Source organism: Pelophylax lessonae, assembly GCF_965119305.1.
Source record: "Pelophylax lessonae genome assembly, chromosome: 1".
In the NCBI taxonomy this organism is placed as follows: Eukaryota; Metazoa; Chordata; class Amphibia; order Anura; family Ranidae; genus Pelophylax; species Pelophylax lessonae.
This window is the reverse complement of record NC_138768.1, coordinates 225,653,354-225,677,402: the sequence shown is the minus strand read 5'-3', so window position 1 is coordinate 225,677,402 and position 24,049 is coordinate 225,653,354. Positions and strand designations below refer to the sequence as shown.

The 24,049-nt window shown below is 41.5% G+C and overlaps 1 protein-coding gene across 3 annotated transcripts in view; it reads left to right on the top strand.

The window, feature by feature from the left end:
- ATXN2 (ataxin 2) overlaps nucleotides 1-24,049 on the top strand; it is a gene marked incomplete at its 3' end in the record, with an annotated part of 179,710 nt that overhangs the window by 10,615 nt on the left and 145,046 nt on the right. For all 3 annotated transcript variants that reach the window (XM_082265650.1, XM_082265649.1, XM_082265648.1), the window contains exon 2: nucleotides 22,456-22,489. In XM_082265650.1, the coding sequence (XP_082121776.1) occupies nucleotides 22,456-22,489 (34 nt within the window). The remainder of the gene's footprint in view (nucleotides 1-22,455; nucleotides 22,490-24,049) is intronic.

The window sequence follows — 24,049 nt, the reverse complement described above, 5'->3', positions numbered from 1 at the left end:
ACGCAATCAAAAGGACAATACAATGATGGCACAGGTCACTAACTTGCCTCTGTCTGCAAATGGACACAGACCGATCCTACACATCACTACGGATGCCAGCGCTCTAGGATGGGGGACTATAGTCAGGATCGAGGGAAAGATGAATGCAGCAATGTACAGAGACATCCTTGATGAAAACCTGCTCTGGACCTCAGACTGGGGTGAAGGTTCATCTTCCAGCAGGACAATGACCATAAGCACACAGCCAAGATAACAAAGGAGTGGCAATAGGACAATAGTGTGAATGTCCTTGAGTGGCCCAGACTTGAACCCAATTGAACATCTCTGGAGAGATCTGAAAATGGCAGTGCAACAATGCTACCCATCCAACCTGATGGTGCTTGAGCGGTCCTGCACAGAAGAATGGGAGAAACTGCCCAAAAATTGGTGTGCCAAGCTTGTAGCATCATACACAAAAAGACTTGAGGCTGTAATTGATGCCAAAGGTGTTTCCACAAAGTATTGTGCAAAGGCTGTGAATTCTTTATGTACGTGGGATTTTTTTTTTTTTTTAATTTTTAATACATTTTGCAAATATTCAAAATTTCCCTCATGTTATGTGGTAATATTTGTTGAATTTTGAGGAAAATAATCCATTTTGGAATAAGGCTGTAAGCCAATGTGGAAAAAGGGAAGCGCTGTAAATACTTTCTGGATGCACTGTGTGTACGCAATGCATTCACGCATACAAACTTCTCAAAACAAAATAAAGAACACTTTGAAAACACATCAGATCTCAATGGGGAAAAATACCATGCTGGATATCTATACCGATAAGGACTGGGTAATGTGTTAGGGACAAAAGGATGCCAAATCGTCTGAATTCAGCCCTCTCCAGGTTGATGATTTTCATTTCCAAAGACACCCCGAAAATCAAAGTGAAAAAATGATGCAGCAGGCTAGTTCATTTTGCTGAAATTTCATTGCAGCCACTCAAAATTGGCCTCAGTAGTCTGTATGGCCCCCATATACTTATATGCATGCCTGACAACATTGGGGCATTATCCTAATGAGACCACGGATGCTGTCCTGGGGTATTTCCTCCCAGATCTGGACCAGGGCATCACTGAGCTCCTAAACAGACTGAGGTGCAAACTGGCGGCGTTGGATAAACCGAAACATAATGTCCCAGAGGTGCTGTATTGCAATTAGTTCAGGCAAGCGTGGGGGCCATTTAGTGGTCTCCGTTCCTTCATCGTCCAGCAACTGGCTGCATACTCTTGCCACATGAGGCTGAACATTGTCGTGCACCAAGAGGAACCCAGGACCCACTGCACCAGTGTAAGGTCTGACAATGGGTTCAAGGATTTCATCCTGATACCTAATTGCAGTCAGGGTGCCAATGTCTAGTCTGTAGAGGTCTGTGCATACCTCAATGATATGCCTCCCCAGACCATCACTGAGCCATCGCCAAACTGGTCATGCTGAATACTGTTATAGGCAACTCCACATTCTCGATGGCTTCTCTAGACCCTTTCACGTCTGCCACGTGTGCTCAGGGTGAACCTGCTCTCATCTGTGAAAAGCACAGGGCACCAGTGGCGGACCTGCCAATTTTTGTGCTCAATGACAAACGACAATCCAGCTCCACAGGGCCCTCTAGAGAACGTCGGGCCCTCAGCCACCCTCATGAAGTCTGTTTCTGATTGTTTGGTCAGAGACCTTCACGCTCTGGCAGTGCTCATCCTGTTCCTCCTTGCACAATGGAGCAGATGCCAGTCCTGCTGATGGGTTAAGGACTTTCTATGGCCCTGTCCAGCTCTTAGAGTAACTGCCTGTCTCCTGGAATCTCCTCCATACTGTTCAGACTGTGCTGGGAGACTCGGCAAACCATCTGGCAATAGCACGTATTGATGTGTCATGGAGGAGTTGGACTGCCTGTGCAACCTCCTATAGGGTCCAGGTATTGCCTCATGCTACCAGTAGTGACACTGACCCTAGCCAAATGCAAAACCTAGTGAAAAAAAATGCCAGTAGCCTCCACCTGTAAAAACCATTCCTGTTATGGAGTTCGTCTCATTGTTGCCTACCTAGTGCAACTGTTAATTTCGATTAACAACCCCCTCTGCTACCTAACTGACCAGATCAATATCCCAGGAGTATATATAATCTCTATCATTTATTATCAATCAACTGTGTTTGAAAAAGAGTAATCCTATTGACACAGAAACTACCCAAATGACCCTGATCAAAAGTTTACATACCCCCAGTTCTTAATACTATGTATTGCCCCCTTTAACATCAATGACAACTTGAAGTCTTGTGTATTTGTGGATGAGGCTCTTTATTTTCTCAGATGGTAAAGCTGCCCATTCTTCTTGGCAAAAAGCCTCCAGTTCCTCTAAATTCTTGGGCTGCCTTGCATGAACTGCATGTTTTGAGATCTCCCCGAGTGGCTCAATGATATTGAGGTCAGGAGACTGAGATGGCCTTGTGTTTTAGGATCATGGACATGTTGGAATGTCCCAAGTACGTGCGCTACTTCCGGGCTGATGAATGAAAATTTTCCTCTAGAATTTTTTGATAACATACTGCATTCATCTTGCCATCAATTCTGACCAAATTTCCTGTGCCTTTTTGTAGCTCACACATCCCCAAAACATCAGCGATCCACCTCAATGTTTCCCAGTAGGAATGGTGTACCTTTCATCATAAGCCTTGTTGACTTCTCTCCAAATGTAGCATTTATGGTTGCGGCCAAAAAGCTCAGTGTTGTGTTTTTTTTTTTTTTTTTTTTCTCATCATTCCAAATGATTTTGTGCCAGAAGGTTTAAGGCTTGTCTCCTGTGCTGTTTGGCGTATTGTAAGCGGGATACTTTGTGGCATTTGCATAGTAATGGCTTTCTTCTGGCGACTCTACCATGCAGCCCATCTTTCTTCAAGTGCCTCCTATTGTGCATCTTGAAACAGCCACACCACATTTTCAGAGTCCTGTATTTCACCTGAAGTTATTTGTGGGTTTTTCTTTGCATCCTGAACATATTTCCTGGCAGTTGTGGCTGAAATATTTGTTGATCTACCTGACCATGGTTTGGTTTCAACAGAATCCCTCATTTTCCACTTCTTGATTTAACAGTTTGAACACTACTGATTGGCATTCTAAATTCCTTGAATATCTTTTTAAATCCCTTTTTTTCGGTTTTATACAGTTCAGCTACCTTTTCCCGCAGATCCTTTGACAATTCTTTTGCTTTCCCCATGACTCAGAATCCAGAAAAACGTCAGTGCAGCACTGGATGAAAGATGCAAATATATATATCTCTATCGATCTATCCTTCTACACCCTACAAGCAAAACAAATCAAAGATGAGGATGGTTACCTTTTTAAAAGCCATTCAAACCCCTCTGTGTCAACTTGTGTGCATGTTATTGGGCCAAAATCACCAGGGTATGTAAACTTTTGATCAGGGTCATTTGGGTAGTTTCGGTTGTCATAATTTAAAAAGAGTGAACACAGTTGATAATAAAAGGCTTTAGCCAAACGCTAACCATGAGTGAAAAACGTTTTTGTGTTATTCATAATCTCTGCAAAAATGTCCAAGAAATCATAAATTCTGCCAGGGTATGTAAACTTATGATCACAACTGTGTGTCTGTGTATGTAATGTGTGACCATCACATTACCTCCATTACCTCCACCATGCTTGACAGATGGCATCAGGCACGTCTCTATCATCTGTCCACTTGTTCTGCATCTCACAAATGTTCTTCTGTGTGATCCAAACACCTCAAATTTAGATGTGTCTGTCCATAACACTTTTTTCCAATCTTCCTCTGTCCAGTATCTGTTTTCTTTGGCTCAACTTAATATTTTCCTTTTTATTGGCCAGTTTTAGATAAGGCTTTTTCTTTGCCACTCTGCCTAGAAGGCTAGCATCCCGGAGTCGCCTCTTCACTGTGGATGTTGAGACTGGCGTTTTGTGGGTACCTGTGAGGCATCCCATTTTTCAAACTAGAGACTCTAATGTACTTGTCCTCTTGCTTACTTATGCACCAGGGCATCCCACTTCTTTCTTTTCTGGTTAGAGCCCGTTTGTGCTGTTCTCTGAAGGGAGTAGTACACACCATTGTAGGAAATCTTCAGTGTCTTGGCAATTTCTCGCATGGAATAGCCTTCATTTCTCAGAACAAGAATAGACTGTAGAGTTTCAGAAGAAAGTAATCTTTCTGGCCATTTTGAGAGTATAATTGAACCCACAAATGCTGATGCACCAGATACTCAACTAGCTTAAAGGAAGGCCAGTTTTTTTATAGCTTCTCTAATCTGCACAACAGTTTTCAGCTGTGCTAGCCTAATTGCACAAGGGTTTTGTAATCACAAATTATCCTTTTAACACGATTAGCTAACACGATGTACCATTAGAACACAGGAGTGATGGTTGCTGGGAATGGGTCACTAGATTAACCACTTTACCCCCGGAGGATTTTCCTTCTGTACGTCCAGGCCACTTTTTGCGATTCGGCACTGTGCGACTTTAACGGACAATTGCGCGGTCATGCGCAACTCCGTACCTAAACTAAATTTACGTCCTTTTTTTCCCCACAAACAGAGCTTTCTTTTGGTGGTATTTGATAATCTCTGCGCTTTTTTTATTTTTTGCGATTATTAATAAAAAAAATTTCGAAAATTTTGAAAAAATAACTATTTTTCTACTTTGACAGTTAAAAAATATCCAATATATTCAATTTTTGTCATATATTTAGGCCAAAATGTATTTAGCTACATGTCTTTGACAAATTCTCAATGAGCGTATTTTTAACCGCTTTAAGACTAGAAGATTTTACCCCATTCCTGACCAGGCCATATTTTGTGATTCGGCACTGCGTTACTTTAACAGACAATTGCGCGGTCGTGCGATGCTGTACCCAAATTAAACTTGTATGTCCTTTTTTCCCCCACAAATGGAGCTTTCTTTTGGTGGGATTTGACCACCTGTGCGATTTTTTTTACTTTTTGCACTATATACAAAAAAGTGCGACAATTTTGAAAAAATAACTATTTTTCACTTTTTTTTTTTTTTTTTTTTTTTTTTTTTTAATGAAATTCCCCCCCAAAAATGTAATCAAAATTTTTTAACATTTTAGGCCAATTTGTTTTCTGCTACATATTTTTGGTAAAAAAAATTACAATAAGCGTATTTTTGGTTTGCGCAAAAGTTTTATCGCAGCTACTAACTACGGGAAATTTTGTCTTTTTTTTTTTTTTTTAACTAGTAATGGCGGCGATCTGAGATTTTGTTTTTTTTTTTTTTTGTGGGACTGCAACATTGCGGCGGACAGATCGGACCCTTGACTGACATTTTTGACACTTTTGGGGGTACCAGTGACATTACTACAGTAATCCGTGCTATAAATATGCACTGTTACTGTAAAGATGACGCTGGCAGGGAAGGGGTTAACTTTTATTGGTGATCTAGGGGTTAATGTATGCCTGGTGCTTACGTGTGTGGGGGGAGGGGACTGTGTGACACAGGCACAGATCGCAGGTTCAGCTATGCTGAATCCTGCAATCTGTCACTGTTTGTCACTTAGGAGATCCGCCCGCTTTTGTTTACGCAAGCGGGCGGATCTCCACACTCGATCCCCCGACGATCGGGGAAGAGCGGTGGTGATTACCGCCGCTCCTCCCCTGGCCCGAATCCCGCTGTGACTGAATACAGTGGGAGCGAGCCTCCCGGCGGCGCGCCGCCCACAAGGAGAGGAGTCCAGCGACGTAGGTCTATGTCGCTGGACGATATCGAGCCACTTTGCCGCAGAAGGGTCAACGTGACCGGTCGGCAAGTGGTTAAAAATCAGCCGCTTCCAGCTAGAATAGTTCATATGGCACATTAACAATGTCTAGGCTGTATTTCTGGTTATTTTAATGTTATGCTTCTTTTTTCAAAAAGGACATTTCTAAGTTACCCCAAACTCTTTAATGTGTGTGTGTGTGTGTGTATATGTATATGTATATGTATATGTATATATATATATATATAGTGTGTATATACACACACACACACACACACACACACACACACACACACACACACACACACACACACAGCATCTCACATTTTTTGTAAATATTTTATTATCTTTTCATGTGACAAAGCTGAAGAAATGACACTTTGGTACAATGTAAAGTAGTGAGTGTACAGCTTGTATAAAAGTGTAAATTTGCTGTCCCCTCAAAATAATTCAACACACAGCCATTAATATCTAAACCACTGGCAGCAAAAGTGAATACACCCCTAAGTGAACATGTCCAAGTTGGGCCCAATTAGCCATTTTCCCTCCCTGGTGTCATGTGACTTGTTAGTATTACAAGGTCTTGGGTGTGAATGGGGAGCAGGTGTGTTAAAGTTGGTGTTATCGCTCTCTCTCTCATACTTGTCACTGGAAGTTCAACATGGCACCTCATGGGAAAGAACTCCCTGAGGATCTGAAAAAAAAAATGTTCTACATAAAAATGGCCTAGGCTATAAGAAGATTGCCAAGACCTTGAAACTGAGCTGCAGCACGGTGGCCAAGACCATACAGCGGTTAAAAAGGACAGGTTCAACTCAGAACAGGCCTCACCATGTTTGACCAAAGAAGCTGAGTGCATGTGCTCGGCATCATATCCAGAGGTTGTCTTTGGGAAATAGATGTATGAGTGCTGCCAGCATTGCTGCAGAGGTTGAAGGGTCAGCCTGTCATTGCTCAGACCATACGTCGCACACTGTATCAAATTGGTCTGCGTGGCTGTCGTCCCAGAAGGAAGCCTCTTCTAAAGATAATGCACAAGAAAGCCCGCAAGCCCGGTTTGCTGAAGACAAGCGAAGGATTTGGATTACTGTAACATGTCCTGTGGTTTATTATATCTTTATCTGACCACACAGAAGAAATGACACTTTGCTACAATGTAAAGTAGTGAGTGTACAGCTTGTATAATAGTATAAATTGGTTGTCCCCTCAAAACAACAACACAACCATAAGTGCCGGTTCACACTGATCCGACTTGTCAGGTGACTTGGTCGCCTGACAAGTAGCTTCCAATGCTGTGCAATGGAACCGTTCTAATCAGAGCGACTCAAGTCGCTCCGACTTAGAAAAAGGTTCCTGCACTATTTTTTTGCAAGAGTCGTAGCAACTTGCATTGACTTCCATTATGAGAAGTCGTTGCAAGCCGCGCCGAAGTCGCGCTGCACGGGCGACTTCATTAGTCGCCCGAAGTCGGATCAGTGTGAACCGACACTTAATGTCTAAACCGATGGCAACAAAAGTGAGTACACCCCTAAGTGGAAATGTCTAAATTGGGCCCAAGGTGTTAATATTTTGTGTGGCCACCATTATTTTCCAGCACTGCCTTAACCCACTTGGGCATGGAGTTCACCAGAGCTTCACAGGTTGCCACTGGAGTCCTCTTCCACTCCTCCATGGCGACCATCACGGAGCTGGTGGATTTTAGAGACCTTGCGCTCCTCCTCCATCCATTTTGAGGATGCCCCACAGATACTCAATAGGGTTTAGGTCAGGAGACATGCATGGCCAGGCCAGTCCATCACCTTTACCCTCAGCTTCTTTAGCAAGACAGTGGTTGCCTTGGAGGTGTGTTTGGGGTCGTTATGTTGGAATACTGCCCTGTGGCCCAGCCTCCAAAGGGAGGGGATCATGCTCTTCTTGAGTATGTCACAGTACATGTTGGCATTCGTGGTTCCCTCAACAAACTAGCTCCCCAGTGCCGCGCTTGACTATTGGTAAGACACCCTTGACTCCTCACCTGGTTGCCGCCACACACGCTTGACACCATCTGAACCAAATAACTTTATATGTATGTGTGTGTATGTATGTATGTGTATGTATATATATATATATATATATATATATATATATATATATATATATATATATATATATATATATATATATATATATATATATATATATGTTGTCACATGAAAATATATAATTAAAATATTTTCAAAAAATGTGAGGGGTGTACTCACTTTTGTGAGATAGAGTGTGTGTATGCACGCACGCACGCACACACACACACTATCTCACAAAAGGGAGTACACCCCTCACATTTTTTGTAAATATTTTAATTATATCTTTTCATGTGACTACACTGAAGTAATGACACTTTGCTACAATGTAAAGTAGTGGGTGTACAGCTTGTATAACAGTGTAAATCTGGTGCATCCTCAAACAGAAGGTGGAGGAGCACAGGGTCTCTTAACATCCACCAGCTCCGTTATATCGTCATGGTGGAGAGAAAGAGGACTCCAGTGGCAACCTGTGAAGCTCTGGTGAACTCCATGCTCGTTAGGATTAAGGCAGTGCTGGAAAATAACAGTGGCCACAAAAAATATTGACACTTTGGGCCCAATTTGGACTTTCACTTAGGGGTGTACTCACTTTTGTTGCCTGCGGTTTTAGACATTAATGGCTGTGTTGAGTTAGTTATTTTTTTGAGGGGACAGAAAATGTACGACTGTGATACAAGCTGTACACTCACTACTTTACATTGTAGCAAAGTGTCATTCCTTCAGTGATGTCACATGAAAAGATATAATAAAACATTTACAAAATGTGAGGGGTGTACTTTTTTGTGAGATTGTGTGTATGTATATGCCTTGCAAAAGTATTTACCCCCCTTGGCATTTTTCATGTTTTTGTTGTCTCACAACTAGGGATGATCGAACTTTTGAAAAGTTCGGTTCGACCAGAACACCCGAACCTCCCAAAAGTTCGGCCCGGATTTCAGAACCCCATTGAAATCAATGGGACCCGAACTTCAGTAATCAAAAAACACCATTTTGAAGCCCTAAAACCCAATAAATGCCCCTAAAAAGTGGTTCTGGGTCATACCCCAGGGACTATTAATCACACAAAAAAAAGTTCTTAAAAATTGTCATTTTTGATAGAGCCAATTATTGAAAAAATTAAAAAAAAAAAAAAAGAAAAAAAATTTCTTTGGATTTAGTATCTGGGGGGGGGTCTAAAAAGTGTACCTGTGAAGTTTTAGCTCTGTAGCATGTCCAGAACCATAAAAAAAAAAATTGTATTTTGTCACTTATAGAACAGGTTATTGGCTTCTCTCTTTTCACACCTTGCCGGTTTAGTAGCAAGCGTTTTTTTGGGCATTTTTTGGGGTCTTTTCAGGCAGGCAAAACATCTGAACTTGTGTATACGGGTATATATATATATATATATATATATATATATATATATATATATATATATATATACACCTAGACATATATAGGTGTGATAGTAGCAGAAATAAATGCTTGCGCTAATGAAATCATTTACACGAATATGGCTCCGCTCCTATAACGCCTATATATGTCTAAGTGTAAAATACATATAAGTATGTGTGTGTGTGTATATATACCACTTTACAGAAGTTCAGATGTTTTGCCTGCCTCCAAATAACCCAAAAAAATGCCCAGGTGTGTTGTTGCAGGCATTTTTTTGGGGTTTTTGGAGCCAGGCAAAACATCTGAACTTGTGTATAGTGGTATTTATACACACATACTTGTATGCATTTTACACTTCGACATATATAGGTGTGATAGGAGCGTAACTATATTGGTGTTAATTATTTCATTAGCGCAAGCGTATATTTCTGCTACTATCACACCTACTACTATCACACCTATATATGTCTAGGTGTATATATACATATAAGTATGTGTGTATATATACCACTATACACAAGTTCAGATGTTTTGCCTGCCTCCAAAAAATGCCTGCAACAACACACCTGGGCGTGTTTTTTTTTTTTTTTTTTTTTTGGCATTTTTTTTGGTTCTTTGGATGCAGGCAAAACATCTGAACTTGTGTATACGGGTATATATACACATACATCGGGTCCGCCGGTCACACGCGCAGGGGGGTCCATGACCACGCGGGAGCGCGCCTCCGGCGGCGCTCGCTCCCTAGACCCTCACAGGCTAGCGACTTAGATCTACGTCACTTTGCCTGTGAGGGGCTGACTGCCGACGTAAATCGTCGTTAGGCAGTCGGCAAGTGGTTTAACACTTTCCATACAGAAATGGAATAATTAAATCTAACTAAAGTGTAAAAGAGCACCCTAACTACACTAGATATCCCTTTCCTCACACTAATAAATGCTAAATGACACTTTGTAGCAGAAGTCCACGAACTGCTTCCACTCTCTTCCATGTCCCTGTATAACAATGCTAGGAATTTGGCGGGGGCTATCTTATATACTGGGGGGCGTATTCACTAATGTTTGGTCTATGGACCCCCTAGTCACTCCAATCACATTCCTAGCATTCTCCTGCCCCCTCAATTGGCTTTTGCTAATGGTTCTGGTCCAATCATGGGCTTTTAAAGCCCATTTCCTGTCCCATTGCATTTTGGTCGGTTCTGTATGCCAAATTCCGAACTTTTTGGGCAAAAAGTTCTAAATTCGGCCGAACCTCGAACAGCCAATGTTCGGGTTTCGAACTGATGGTTGACCCGAACCGTTCGATCATCCCTACTCACAACCTGAAATTAACATGGGTTGTTTGAGGATTTGCGACATTTAATTTTCAGAACATGTCCACAACTTTTGAAGATGTGTGTTCTTCTTCTTTTTTTTTTTTTTTTTTTTATTGTGAAGCAAACAAATGGGACAAAATGACAAAGTCAATGCGCAGAACTATTCACCCCCCCCCCCTAAAGTCAATACTTTGCAGAGCCACTTTTTGCGGCAATCACAGCTCCGAGTCGCTTTGGATAAGTCTTTATGAGCTTGCCACATCTTACCACTGGGATTTTTGCCCATTCCTCTTTGCAAAACTTCTCCAGCTCCTTGAAGTTGGATGGTTTGCGCTTGTGAACAGCAATCTTTAAGTCTGACCACAGATTTTCTATTGGATTGAGGTCTGGGCTTTGACTAGGCCATTCTAACATATTTACATGTTTTCCCATAAACAACTCCAAGTGTTGCTTTAGCAGTGTGTTTGGGGTCATTGTCCTGCTGGAAGGTGAACCTCCATCCTAGCCTCAAATCACGCACAGAGTGGCACAGGTTTTGCTCAAGATTATCCCTGTATTTAGCGCCATCCATCTTTCCCTCAACTCTGACCAGTTTCCCTGTCCCGGCTGCTGAAAAACATCCCCACAACATGGTGTTGGGATGGTGTTCTTTGGGTAATGTGTTGGGCTTGCGCCAGACATATCGTTTTCTTTGATGGCCAAAAAGTTTAATTTTAGTCTCATCAGACCAGAGCACCTTCCTCCATACATTTTGGGAGTCTCCCACATGTCTTTTCGCAAACTCAAAACGTGCCATTTTGTTTTTTGCTGAAAGTAATCGCTTTCTTCTGCCCACTCTGCCATAAAGCCCAACTCTATTGTGCGTACGGCTAATTATCCTCCAATGTACAGATATTCCAGTCTCTGCTGTGGAACTCTGCAGCTTCTCCAGGGTTACCTTAGGTCTCTGTGCTGCCTCTCTGATTAATGCCCTCCTTGCCCGGTCCGTGAGTTTTGGTGGGCAGCCGTCTCTTGGCAGGTTTTCTGTTGTGCCATGTTCTTTACATTTGGTTATGATGGATTTGATTGTGCTCCTGAGGATCATCAAAGATTTCAATTTTTTTTTTTTTTTTTTAATAACCTAATCCTGACTTTTACTTCTCAACAACATTGTCCCTTACTTGTTTGGAGAGTTCCTTGATCTTCATGGCAGTGTTTTGGTTAGTGGTGCCTCTTGCTTAGGTGTTGCAACCTCTGGGGCTTTCAAAAAAGGTGTGTATATCTAATGACCGATCATGTGACACTGAGATTGCACACAGGTGGACATCATTTCACTAATTATGTGACTTCTGAAAGTAATTGGTTGCACCAGAGCTTTTTATGGGCTTCATCACAAAGCAAAGGGGGTAAATCCATACGCATATGCCAATTTTCTGTTTTTTATGTATATATTTTTATACTCCTTTCAGTTCACCAACTTAGATTATTGTGTTCTGATCCATCGCATACAATTCCGATTAGGCTGTAATGTAACAAAATAGGGTAAGCAAGGGGGTGAATACTTTTGCAAGGCACTGTGTGTGTGTGTGTGTGTGTATGTGTGTATATATATATATATATATATATATATATATATATATATATATATATATATATATATATATATATATATATATATATATATATAATTTTCCAGGTAAACTTTTATTTATTTTCTTTAAATAGCAGAATAAAGCTGGCCATACATGGATCAGTTTTTTTCGATCAGCCACTCAAGTAGCGTGGCTAGAGGAATCCTTCCTCCTGTGCTATTGTATTTTTACAGCGGGGGCTTCTTTCATCATCAAAAAGCACTGATTAGCGCTGCAGCTGATTGAACAACAATTCACCAACATTCCCGCTGATCAAACAGTTTTCCAAAATACCTATTCGAGAGAAGCTGCTCATTAGATTGAGTGGAAACAGCAATAGATCGATCAAATTCAGATGGTTACTTTATTTGCTTTATTGTAGTCTGTTTTCTTAGTGGAGATTTCCCTTTACCTCCAGTTCAAAGCTATACATTATCTCAAAGCAGACACTATCTACCATTTTTCAAATGCGAACCTGTAATTTTAGCCTGTTTGATGTGTTTAAATATACAATTGAAAACATTTTGATATGCGTGATAAAGTAGAACTAAACCGAAAATAAATTGTGAGTGGGAAAGTTTCCCCCAGCATGCTGTCCCCTAACTGGATCAGGTTCTGTTTGCAACATGAAGTATACAGAAAAAAGGACCAAGCAACTATTTGTCTATCAATACATTACTTTTAGCCCCCGTTCACACTGGGGCGACCTGTGAGGCGACCTGGTCGCCTCACAGGTCGCCGCAGGTCGCCTCCCATAGGGAAGCTGCGGACCCGTTCTGATAGGAGCGACACAAGTCGCTCCGACTCAGAAAAAGGGTCCGGAGCTTCTTTGGGGCGACCAGGAGGCGACCGCCATAGACTTCAATGTTACGAAGTCCGTGGCGGCCGCTCCGAGGTAGCGGCGCGCTGCTCGCACCGCGACCTCGGAGGTCGCGGTGCGAAGTAGCGTCGCCCCAGTGTGAATGGGGGCTTAAACCGCTCTTATTTGTGGCAAGAATTGATTCATAATAAACATAAATCCAACCGTGCAATCCGTGATGTGTCAATGTCAATAAAAAAATAAATGCTGTGATCCAAATACTCAAATTCATATATATAAAAAAAAAAAAAAAAAAAAGTGCAATGTGCAAATAGTGCTTTTAAAATGAAACCATATAGTTTAGAATAGTTCATAATTAAATTGCTGTGAGTAAATTATCTATATCAAGGAGGAGTCCCTGATCCCCCAACATGATTGTGCATGCCAAGGTGTTCTTAATCCATTATTTTCCAACTTCTTCACAAAGGTGTGCTATGATAAACTTTTTTTGTCCACCACCACCAATAACCAGAAGGCTTCCATAGTGAAGTATTATTATTATTATTATTATACAGGATTTATATAGCACCAACATTTAACAAAATGAAGGCAGACAAGTTGCAATACAATTTGGAACAAAAGGAATCAGAGGGCCCTGCTCGTTAGAGCTTACAATCTAAAAGGATAAAGCGTTTATTGCATAAAATAGTAATTATCAAACTCCTGACGACGTCAGATGGTACTGATGAAACGCGCAGGGTCAGGGGATAACATGGTACGTCACTTCCGCCACCTCCTCATGATGGCGACTCTCAGACAAACCTTGCTGTGTGTATCAGTATTGCGCTATTTGGGTCTTTTCCTTTCCATATGGTTACATCCTGCCAGGAGTCCATAGGAGACACTTAGTGGTTACAGCTGAGATCCAAGGATCACTACCCGGATTGTATGCCGGACTCTGCTTGAGTGACCCTTATACTATAAGGTCTGGGGGTCCACTCAGTCCGGTAAGTGGAATAACCTAGGGGAGAGGATAAAATCACCTTGTCACCACACCATTGCAGCATGCCATTGCACTTGATTTCCAGCACCTGAGCACCTTATCTTATTTTTAGCAACTTTCACTGGCTACTTGCTGAAGCACTGAATCATTAACATGGACTGATAATTTTTGGACTGTTATTAGAAATTTATTTATCATTTTTTATGAACTTTATTTATTCACTTCACGGGGTGTCTTAATTTCATTATAGAGTTTGAAATTTTTTATATATATATATATATATAATCAGAGATGTATAGTAACGAAGTAGAACTACTTAAGTACTGTACTTAAGTACCGAAATGCGGTATCTGTACTTTCCTAGAGTAGAATTTTTTTCTCCTACTTCTACTTTTACTTCACTACATTTTTTCGATGATTTCGATACTTCTACTCAAGTATTTTTTTTTTTTGTCCTGCATAGTTACTCGTTACTTTTAAAAAAATTACCACTGCCAGAACAGTAGATGGCAGGTTGCATAAAGCTCAAAAAAATGTGTATAATGTCATTTGTAAATCAGCGCATACGAAAATAAAGGCTGTGTATAATAAAAGCTGCTATACCAAATCTTTCCAATAAAAAGAAAATATGAAACAAACAAATAAATGGTGCTACAGCGCTTAAAGTGCATCAAGAAACTACTAACTAACACAGGTTAATCATTTGAATAAATCATTTGAAATAATAAAAAACAATATGATGTTCAAACTTTTGACTTCTTTCTTTAATAACTACATAACACAGTACTTGTACTTCTACTTTCAGTACTTGAGTAGAATTTTTTTTTCAAAACTACTGGTACTTTTTACTTTTAGTACTTAAGTAGCAAATGTTTTGAAAAAACTACTTGCAATACTTAAGTAAAAAAAATGTTGAATACTTTAGTACTTCTACTTAAGTAACTTTTTCTGCGAGCACTTCCACTTCTACTCAAGTCTCTTTTTGATCGAGCACTTGTACTTTTACTCAAGTAGAAATTTCGAGTACTTTATACAAGTCTGTATATAATATATATATATATATATATATATATTTTCAGCCATGTTGAGCACTTTATGGTTCAATACACCAAATCTGCGCTGTTTTCTTTGTATCAACATTCATAAAATCCTTTTGATTTCACGCACAGCAGCACTTTTGGAGGCACCTTGTATATCACCATAGCGCAGCATTAACCTTCTTGTTTCAAATATTTATACTTGCCTCTGGTAAGCGGGCATTTTGGTTATTGGTGATGGACACAAAGTTTATCACGGCACACCTTTGTGAAGAAGTTGGAAAATAATGGATTAAGAACACCTTGGCATGCACAATCGCGTTGGGGATCAAGGACTCTTTTTTGATATAGTTTAATTTAATTATTTATTGTAAACGATATGGTTTCATTTTAAAGCACTATTTGCACATTGCACTTTAATTTATATATGAATTTGGGTATTGGAATCACAGCATTTAATTATTCACATGAGGGGTCATTGACACATCACGGATTGCACGGTTGGATTTATGTTATGAATCAATTCTTTCCACAAATGAGAACAGTTTAAAAAAAGTATCGATCGACAAATAGTTGATCGGTCCTTTTTTCTGTAAACTTCATTTTATCTAGACCTTATGGTCTTACAACCAGCAGCTTCATAGGGTTGTTTTCATGCACTGACATTATTTACATATTCATTCATTTCTCATATATTTGCCCAGGTAGTGGATATATAAACTCTTTGTATCCCAATTTTGAAATTCTGTTTGCAACATACCCCTGTAGCCTGGAATTCTGGTGCCCTCTGATATTCAACTATTCCCTCATTGGAGTCCTCCTTTAGCTCTGTTGGGTGTGGATGGGTCCTTTTGTCCTCTCAGCTTAGGTTTTGAGTACAGACCTTAAGCCACAGCCATACATGGATTTAAATTATGTTGAGCTGGCCTAGTTTTGAACCATGCATGGGCATCCAGTTGATCTTCCGATTTTCAGCGGCACTGATTGATTTGGGGGGAAAAGCAGACAGACTGGTTGTAAGCACAAGTTGATCGATGGGTTTGAAACTTGTCTGGTCCCTGCTGAACCAACCAAATTTCAATCCATGTATGGCTGGCTTAACTGAGCTTTCCCTTGAGGAGTCGCAGTTCATTAACATTAATCGCAAGTTAAAGGAGATGATTAAAACAAGACTCAGTCTATTGCTTCCACCAGTATGATTTCTGGCCTTGGGTCGTATTGTTTTTTTTTTTTTTTTCTGTGGAAACACTCTAATCTGATTTTTTTTTTTTTTTTTTTTTTTATTTATTTTTTGCCTCCTAAGTGCTTGTTTTCTTTGTACTCACATCGTTTGCACTTTGTTCAAAAGTAACCTATTTCTACAGTCGCTCTGTCCTTTTTCTTGCTCTAACGAGGCAACTATCATACTGGTGAGAGAATGAGACCCAACAGACAAGCAGCTAGAGGTCTTTTTCAAGACCATATTCTCAGCAAATTCTACTTTTATACATCTGGTTTTGACTAACTTTCACACATTTCCAAACCATGTCCGATTTGCACAAGTTCCTTAAGACTGTGGTCTCTAACCTTTCCGGACCTCACGGACCACTAAACTCACAATTTTGGATCCCGCAAACCACTAACATGAATTTTACATGCCTTTTACACACAATGCGTTGACTCTCTGCCCCCCCCCCCCCCCATCACATTGCAGACCTTTACAGTGTTATGCAGAATGGAGCAACCTTATCCAGCCGTGTGCTCAAGCTTCATGCCCCCTCCCACAGTCTGATCAGCGCAGACCTTTGAACTCCCCTCCTTTTGCCGCCTCCTCTCTGAAATACTCTGGGTGCCTCCCTCTGAGTTCACAGGAGCTAGAACTACAGAGGAGGCATCGCGTATCATTGCGTGCTGACAGTATTGACTGTCAGTCAAAATGGTTTTATATGTGCGCTCCTAGGTCGCAGGGTGTCTAGGCGCACAAAAGGGAGGGTTATTTAAGGGTGCCACATCCTAAATTACAAGGTGAAGAGAGTGGAGGGAAGAGATTGGACTTTATAGGCACCAGTATAAAAATTGTATATTCTTTATTAGAAAATTCACAAAAACACATTAATAACAAAACACAAAAGAAGAGGGATATAAAAAAGACAACATATCATATACAAAAATTACAATAAGGCGGCAAAGCCTCAAAATGGTTGTGCAAATCGCATAGCCTATCAAGTATTGATTATTTGAACAACAATCACAAGTGATACAAAGATGACCTGTGTTCGTGAGGCGGCCCTGGAGAAGGAATGGCCGTCTTCAAAGGGTCGTCTGTACATAGTAGATACAGATGTTAGGTTGAATCCCAGCTGCCCTACATGTTTCGCTTAACCTAGTAAGCTTCTTCTGGAGCATATGATGAGAGCAAACATCTGAGAGAGATATTTCAGGTGAGAGAACCTTGTGATAAATCAAGCCTTAAAGGCTAGAGGAAATAACGAGGGGGATCGATACGCTGTAGTTGGAGCAAAAAGCCTAGTAGGATTACCAGACAAAACATGAGACAAGGTACTTCAAATAACATAAGTACGGAACAAGGTAGGGGCTTGTTATTATGGAAGTCTGGTCCCAAGAGGAGGTAGTGTGGGGCGGCCGAATGGAGAGAAAAGCCCCGGCCTGCAAACCCAAAACACGGGCAGGTGAGGTGAATAGCCTCATATGCCTAAGACCCAGGTGTGTTCAGGCTATGTATGCTACCGCTACAGCGACCGTGTGTGTGCCCCCCCCCCCCCCCCGGATGGGGATACCGCCGTATTGACTGTCAGCCCACATTGAGAACAACCCTGGAAACCACGTTTGGGGGTATACATCCCAAAGCTAAAATGCTAGACTGAATTGATTTTTTTCCCTAAGCTTATACAGGCGTACCTCACTTTACTTGCACTAGTGAGTATTGACACATTGGCGCCTATAGGAAATCTTGATCTGCTTGACATGGCACTGCTCACGAACCATAGGTGACAGGGACACCAAACTTGTGGAACACCGAAAGGCGACCCAGGACTAAAACATATTTGATTTTGGGGACAGCCAGCCTGCCTAGGTAATCTACCATGTCGTAGTCACGGGTCCCCTTAATGTGCTCCCCAAGTTTGGTGTCCCTGTCGCTTATGGTTCGGGAGCAGTTCCATGTCAAGCTGACCAAGGTTTCCCATAGAGCTAATGTATTTATTTACATTGACAAGTGAAAAAAAGGTATTGCTTCACTTTAAATACATTTTCCTTTTACATACATGCTCTGGTCCCATTGTATACTTAACCGGTTGCCGACCGCCGCACGACTATATGCGGCGGTCAGCCCCGGCCAGGCAAAGTGACGTATAATATACACGTCACTAGCCTGTCACTTCCTTGTGAGCCAGTAGCGGATGAGCGTGCGCCCGCCCTGGCTCGTTCCCTGGGAAGTCAGTGCGTGTGACCTGCGGATGTAAACAAGCCGCCTATCATTCTCCCCTGTGTAGGAATGGTGATCATACGGTTCTACTATGTAGGACCGTTGATCACTGTTCCTACACTAGTAGCCATGTCCAATCACAGTAAAACGCACTCCCCTAGGGACACACTTAACCCCTCCTTCCCCAATAAAGTTAACCCCTTCCCTGCCAGTGTCATTTTGCAGTAACAGTGCATATGTATAGCACTGATTACTGCAGTAATGTCACTGGTAACCCCAAAAATGTCAGTCAAGGGTCCGATCTGTCCGCCGCAATGTCGCAGTACCGCAAAAAAAATCGCAGATCGCCGCCATTACGCGTTAAAAAAAAAAAAAAACACCAAAAATGACAAATCTTTCCCTTAGTTAGTAAACACATTAACTTTTGCGCAAACCAATCAAAATACGCTTTTTTGCAATTTTTTTTTACCAAACATATGTAGCAGAAAACAAATTGGCCAAAAATGTTAAATTTTGATTTTTACATTTTTTTTGGGGGGAATTTTCATATAAAAAAACTGAACAATATTGTTATTTTTGCAAAATTTAAGCATTTTATTGTTTACAGCGCAAAAAGTAAAAATCACACAGGTGATCAAATGCCACCAAAAGCAAGCTCTGTTTGTGGGGGGAAAAAAGGGCATCAAATTCGTTTAGCTACAGCGTCGCACGACCGCGCAATTGTCCATTAAAGTCACGCAGTGCCGAATCGCAAAAAAAGCCCTGGTCAGGAAGGGGGTAAAATCTTCCGGGGCTTAAGTGGTTAAAAGTTGGTTATGCCTGTACTCCACACACTGCTGTCATTTATATCTGTCAATGCCTAAAATCGCCCCTTTGGCTTCAGCATACCCTGCTTCCTCATTAAAGTCTACCGAACTTGGCTCTTAATCCATCTGCAAGGTCTGGCACCCCAAAGCTGCCAAATTATCAAAATGCCTGCCAAATTACAAATTCAAGCTTTGGCATGAAGGTGCAGCTCAATTTCCAGAGCGGCAAAATGTTTCACCTTTTGTGGATGCTTGGAAATCTTTCTTTCCCCATACCTGGGTGTGAGGTTACAAATTTGAGTTTTGTTTCTCTGCCCCGCCTCACTTTCTCACCATCAAGCACTCTCTGGACTTATAGACCAAGGGGTCAAAACCAGAGTTCCTGCTGCAGGAAGGTTTCAGGGGTTTTATACGAACGTGTTCAGTTCTATATCCTGAAGAGAGCATTAACCCTCAAGGTCTGGATTGTATGTATGTTTGTTAGATCTGAAACCAAACATTTCTGATGGTGTCAGCCAGATTTGTCATTGCTTCTCACCGTGCCTACCTACATGTTTCTATCTTTTTTGCTCACAAACTCTGCTTGTGGGCCTCGGTGCTACCAGTTTGTGGCCATTCCATTTGGCTTGACTCCTGCACCTTGGGTGATGGTCACCTAGGTGTTGGCACCAGCGTTGACCTTGTATTCTTGTCATGGGTAACTTAAATGACCTTCTGTTGAAAGAGTTAGTTGACAAAGGCTCTGGAGGACGTTGTACAGGTTTTGCAAAGGTTTGGATAAATCCTGGACTTTCAAAATGTTTCCAATGTATTTTTTGGAGTATCTGGGGCTGATCCTAGACACTTCCTGGGCCATGCATTGTTGCAGTGGACTTGGTCACTGGTGTCTGTGGATCCACATCTTGTAACTTCAAGTGATTGTGTCTTTTTTCGCTGTTGATTAAGCTGTTGGAAGGTGATTTTTGTCCATCCCCAGTTGAACTCCTCTGTGATGGTGTTTATCAATCATCAGGGAGGAACTAAAAGTCTTGCAATAGCAAGAGCTTGGGCAGATCCTGTCCTAGACAGAGCCTCATGCCTTGTCAACAGTTTACTGCTGGCAAAGATTCCTCTGCCGGCAGCGACCAAGGAGGGTCTCTGCACCCGGAGGTGTTTTTATGACCTGTGTCACAGGTGGGGGATGCCAGATCTGGACCTTCAGGGTTAAACAACAAACTAGACAGGTTTGTATCCAGATCCAGGGATGTACTAACAGAAGCAGTTGACGCTATGGCCTTCATGGGATTAGTTAATTTGATCTATGCATTTTCTCCCTAAAGCGCCTCCAACTTCTCCATAGAATTGACATAGAGGGTCTTTTAGTAGTTCACATTGGCCCAGGCAGATGTTTCGGCTACTTGGTAAGACATCTTGCAGACATGAGCACCTGAATCTGCTGTCCCAAGGGCACCTATGGTATCCTTTTTCGGGTGCTGGCTTTACTGGTAAGGCTGTTGAAGCCTAGGTTCTAAGGGACGGGGCATCTGAGTGATTCCTAAGGCTAGATAGTCCAACTATTGCATGGTCTATCGTCAAACTTTGAAAAGGGAGTGAATGAATACACCCTAAAAGTATGCCTTCTATCATACACATATATATATATATATATATATATATATATATATATATATATATATATATATATATATATATATATATATATATAATGTGTGTGTGTGTGTATGGCATTGCAGTTGCAAGTTGCAGGGCTTCCTCTGACTTAGGTGGAGAGGCAAGCGGATGACTTTATGATCTAAAGCACTCGGCACGTCTTGATTTTGTTCCAGGAGTGGAACAGGAAGTCCCCATCCTGCTGCAGAAACACAGCCTGTATACGATTTTTGCAGTTGATAAAAAAACATACAGTTTTTATACAGCATTCCCTGCAGCTGCATCGGCTAGTGAAGCAAATTAGAGATGCACCAAAACATATTGGCCAAAATGGTGTTTGACATCTTGCGATGGAGATAAAGGTGCCGATAATGGCGCTGAAAACTCATGCAATTTTTGCTGTGATTTTTACCATGATTTTTACAAATGCTTTAACCCTACTGTACACTTGTGATGAAACTAAGCCCGACTTGTGAGGCAGCTCTTCTTATCCAACACGTTCTCACAAACACTTCAAAATATTGTGGATAGCCTTCCCAAAAGGGTTCAGGCTGTTTAATTGCAAGGGAAGAAGGTGGAAAAACTCATTGGGATTCTTTTAAAAAGGGTAGTAGAATAAGTTAATTTTAAGTTTTTGGTACACTTTCAGTTTTTTTGCTGCTGGAACAAAAGAAAACCTGACGGATCACTGCATCAACACAAGTGATATTGATGGCGCAATCTCAACTACTGGGACATAGTAGCGCTGATCGTTTACTGTTTTTCCAGCATTACTGTGCAACAGAAGCTGATGATTAGATCAGCTTCTGTAGTGCTGGCGGTTCTACACATGGCCTGAAAGTTGGTTGTGGGGGTGGGGAGAGGGAGCCTTTGAGTATGGAAGATTTCACTTAGTCTGACTGCGTGTTTTCCATGATGGTTACAGGCAGTGAACCTTAAAGCAGGCAGCTTTACAGCATATAGTGACACTGACCCTGTAGTAATGTATAGTCTATGGTCCTGCTTTTGGAGATATTTGGATGGTTTGTGGACCTTTTTAAAGCCTCCTTAAAAAAAACGGTCCTCCTAGGATTTTCTAGACTGCATAGTAATAAGAAGCTGGGATTATACTCTGTTTGGAAGATGTCTATACTTCTGAAGTTTGTCCGGTCACATGATGAGGTCCCAACATTGGCTTTAGGTGTAGAGGAGGGACAGCCGACCATGGATTGCCTATGGATGACGTCATCGTCCAGGTTTTGCAGTTGCTGGTTTCTCTACACTGAAGCCACAGCTGGAGAGATCATAACCTAGAACTAGACCGAAGAACCTTCAGAATAGGCAAGTATAGATGTTTTATTTTTTCAGGTTAGATAGGATAAGCTTATAATCAGGGTGGGAATAGATTTTTAACTTCGGTTTTGATTAGAATTAAAAATCGATGGGCTAATATCTTATTAAAATTGTTTGCTAATTTTATACGTTACATCACAAATTTATTGACTTTTTCAGTCTACAAATAAACTCTCGTATCACTTGTAGAATGCCAAGTCTTCCAACTTACTGTTTGACACCAGAAAAATATACAGGTCATATGCGATTTTTATTTATTTATTTTTTTCCTTTTCAGAGGGCGCAGCAGTGGCAAGGGACCTCCACAGTCTGTAAGTTGCATTGAAACAAGTCTTACACAATTTTCTATCTCCAAATGTAAAATATGGAATTGTATTTTGTAGTTATTTATAGTATCTGTTTTTCATTTGTTTTATATATACTTTGGATTATCCAACTTTTTTTGTGTGTGTGGTTTTTTTTTTTATTTTTTATTTTTTTTTGCTGAAGCTGCTGTATTGGTGGTATTTTACTCCATAGGAGAGTATGTAAATTTTATTATTCTTCTTCTTTCCAATTTCTGTCCCCCACACTGTTTACAGTAAATTTTTTTTTTCCCTTTGCTCTATATGCCTGTTAAGACCCAAGGGTAGCCTCTTTAAGCAGCTCTTGTTAGAACTTATGCAGGGTTAAGAACGCTGTCCCATGTGATATAACTGGAAGACATTTGACATCTCTTCAGATGGCTGGAGGGAGGGATATCCTTTTTCATTGAGATCCCTATCCACACACACACACACACACACACACACACACACACACACACACACTCCATGTTCTTAAAGTGATGGTAAACATGTTTTTATGTGTTTTTAAAATAAAAATATTTTACTTACCTGCTCTATGCAATAGGGTCCCCTCTGGCGATTCTAGCTAATTTCAATCCCTGGATGAGCGCACTGGGGGTTCTACATCTGTGAGCTCTAGGAATGTTTGCTCCAAAGTGCCTAAAAAGAGTATATTAAGGTGGTGTTGGCACTTTTCTTCCAGAGCAATATTTTTTTCTGCTCATTAAAATATGTAATTTCTCTTACGTCCTCCGACAGTCGCCGCCCACTCATACAGTCTTCACCAATGGGGTATTGACTTCCTCTCCTTAGGAGAAGCTAGGCAAAAGACTTGTTAAAACAAAAGCATTTACATAGACACACCCATGGGGGCTGTCCCTCTGGTCCAATACCCCCCTGCAATAGCCATCCCAACTCAGTTTGTCTTCTGCCTAGTTCAGGAGTAGATAGTCTTCCCTGTGCTGGGGCTACAGTCTCAGCCTTCTTCTATTTTATGATTTTATTTTCTGAAAATGTCATTTTTTTCTTTGCTTTACTAGCTGTTTATTTTGTCAGCGTTAGTCGTATCTTTGGATGAAGATGGTGTTTGCGGAGCTGGGAATCGGACTGGCCATCCTGGTTCTCCAGGACAGAGGGTCAGATGGAATCCCAGCCCGCCATCGAGCGTTTAGCAGGCTATGTGTTCGCCCTGGCCTCGCAAACGACCCACCCCTGTCCTCAGGGATGCAGCCTGCGAGGTGGCTACCTCACCGGACACAGCCACGGTTCGTCCGTGCATTACTGGTGTCCTGCGTTTTTGGCTGGCGGCACTCCCCTGCCATCTGAGGGTGGGCGGTTTTCCGTTTGATATGAGGCACCCCACGCCATCGGGTACAGGTAAGTACACTCTGTGTGGGGCCTCTGTCTGGGGTCGGCAGTCCTCTGTGTCTGTGGTGTCCCCTATATCTGTGCGTTTTTTTGGGCTCCCTGATCCCTGTCCCTGCGGGGGTCTTTTATCTCACAGCCAGCGCTGTGTGGGGTTTTGGGGGATCCCTCTCCTGTGTC